At 42.9% G+C, this 2,205-nt stretch overlaps 1 protein-coding gene across 1 annotated transcript; it reads left to right on the top strand.

Annotated features, from left to right (window-relative positions):
• Window positions 1-622: 622 nt before the first annotated feature.
• LOC123100316 (uncharacterized) lies at window positions 623-1,778 on the top strand. The gene is made up of 3 exons (XM_044522259.1): window positions 623-817; window positions 930-1,055; window positions 1,552-1,778. The coding sequence occupies exons 1-3, from the start codon at window positions 714-716 to the stop codon at window positions 1,727-1,729; spliced, it is 408 nt and encodes a 135-aa protein (XP_044378194.1). The 5' UTR covers window positions 623-713; the 3' UTR covers window positions 1,730-1,778.
• Window positions 1,779-2,205: the final 427 nt, after the last annotated feature.

Raw genomic sequence — 2,205 nt, 5'->3', positions numbered from 1 at the left:
GCAACGTCTCCGGTGGGCAGGAGCCAAGGGGTCGCGCGCTAAACCCTAACATCTTTTTTTGAAAGACCTAAACCCTAGCATCCACCTTGCTCTATATCTTGGGCCGTATCAAAGCCATGTCCCTAATCACAACCTTGCTTGGAGTAGTAATCTCGATATCTTACCCTACCTGGACTTTCTTCTCTAGAAACCTGGAGCTTCCGCCCGTGCATATCTACCTGGACCTTCCGCCCGTGCATATCTAGCGGCGGCTACATATACTTGGCTCCTATCGATGTAGTACACGCCCTCGATCAAGAACACAACGAGACCATCGGACACCCATCGAGAGACGTGAGATTCTAAACCATGGTTCGGCCGAACCTATGGTCCACGCCGTAGGATTGCCCAGCCTTCTGCATGTGGATCCGTGTACCATTTGAATTCAAAAAAGGATCAATTAAGGCCCAAACAGCCAGAGGCCTCGTTAGTCTCTTTGATTCCAGCGATTAGCTGGCACAGCCCTAGGCCTGCGGAGGCTAGTTTTTTTTCATCGTAATGATGGATGGCACACTTATCTAAAAGCTTTAGCACTTGAGCCGATGGATGTTGGGCAGGACCATGAATAAAAAAAGCTATCCTGTGCTCATTCATTTGTGGTACTGTTCATCTTCCAGGCTGCTACATATAGCGGATGAGGAGCCCATTCTGCCAACAACTCCTTTGCTCGCAGCATGAGAGCTCCATCCGGCATGGATAGCGAAGAAGACACCTCTTTAGACCATCAGCACATGGCTGTTGATCTCACTCCTGCCGGCATGGATACGCTCTCTAACAGGTATTTACCCCGTTCAGTGGCCATTAGAAAGATGCCGTCTCATGTTTGATTTACATACTTATCTTTTTCCCCTGAAAAAATTACTCAAGCACCTGCGACCCCCTCCTTTCAGATCAAACAAAGGCATCACCGAGCTATCAGATTGTTCTAATCCTGGCTGTGGTGTTGTTGATTCAATCACAGCGAATCCAGAGTTCTCAGAACTGCATTCTGGAAGATCGGCACCTAAGCGGAAAAGGTAGTACATTTTGTTTTTTTACACTGGGATTTTTTAACTATTGTTAGAAGTAGTTTTTCTGTGGTGTACGATGGTGATAATGGCATAATTTATGAACTGTCAAGTGTCGTTTGTGTTGTTAATTAGTCTTGTTCGATATTTACAGCGAGGTTTTCAATAGTGTGAACCATCAGCAAAACGTCAGGTTTTGTGTGTAAATGACAGCTAGTTTTTTTATTAGTACTATTTTAGACTATATTTGCCGCCGTTAAAATTCATCAATGTTTGTGAGTACAACAGGATGTTCTTCGGAAAACATATCAACACAGTCTTTTAAGCAACACAATCCAAAAAATCGTGCTTAAAAAAATATTTAGCATAGTTTTGTAAGCACACTTTGCAAACAGGTCATGTTTTATTACTCCTCGGTTGTTTTGTTTCTCTACGTTTTTGCTGGGTCGTTACGTTATTATAACTTTGTTTTAATACTCTATAACGGTTTTGCCGAAATATGTAGTAAACGGGAAGCGTTTGAAGGAATGGACTACAGAATTGCCCCTGCAGTAAAAAGTCCGTTCCAGAAGTGTGTGGAGCGCGCTGCTTTTAGGGGTGATGCAGATGTGTTCGTTCCAAGTGTTGGAACAATCTTTGATTCAAAGGATGAAGCCTACGATTTCTACAACATGTTCTCTTGAGAGTGTGGTTTTGGTATTCGCTATGGAAAGAGTAGCACTAATAACAAAAATTACAGAACAATGCAGGACATCGTTTGCCAGTGTGCGGTATGCATCATTTTAATCTTAATTGTTTGTTTTTGTCTCGGTCGGATTATTGGTTCATACTTTTTTTTGTCTGCCTTTCACTCTGTGTCTTTACCATTATTACAGGGCAAAGAAGAATGGCCCAACACAACAACATGCCGCATTGGTTGTGAAGCTCGTATAAGACTACATCAAACTGACGACCATGGATGGTATGTGACCGTTTTCATTAACAAGCACAATCACCCACTATCTGTGAAGTGTGGCGAGAAAAAACAGTGGAAATCACATAGCGTTATAAGTCCTTTAGCAAAGGATTTTATTCGTAACCTCAGGGAGAACAACATCAGGTTTGACCAAATATACAACATATTAGGGTCAGGTCTTGGCTCTTCTCTAGGCGTGCCTTT

The sequence above is a fragment of the Triticum aestivum genome, chromosome 4D (genome assembly GCF_018294505.1).
Source record: "Triticum aestivum cultivar Chinese Spring chromosome 4D, IWGSC CS RefSeq v2.1, whole genome shotgun sequence".
NCBI lineage: Eukaryota > Viridiplantae > Streptophyta > Magnoliopsida > Poales > Poaceae > Triticum > Triticum aestivum.
The sequence above is the reverse complement of the archived record's forward strand: the minus strand, read 5'-3'. Positions and strand labels throughout refer to the sequence as shown.

What these genes read in the sequence shown, in the direction of transcription:
- LOC123100316 (XM_044522259.1), top strand. Translation starts at nt 714, where the DNA reads ATGAGAGCTCCATCCGGCATGGATAGCGAAGAAGACACCTCTTTAGAC. An exon ending in ATGGATACGCTCTCTAACAG is followed by an intron (nt 818 to 929) that starts GTATTTACCCCG and finishes CCCTCCTTTCAG; the next exon opens with ATCAAACAAAGGCATCACCG. An exon ending in TCGGCACCTAAGCGGAAAAG is followed by an intron (nt 1,056 to 1,551) that starts GTAGTACATTTT and finishes CGAAATATGTAG; the next exon opens with TAAACGGGAAGCGTTTGAAG.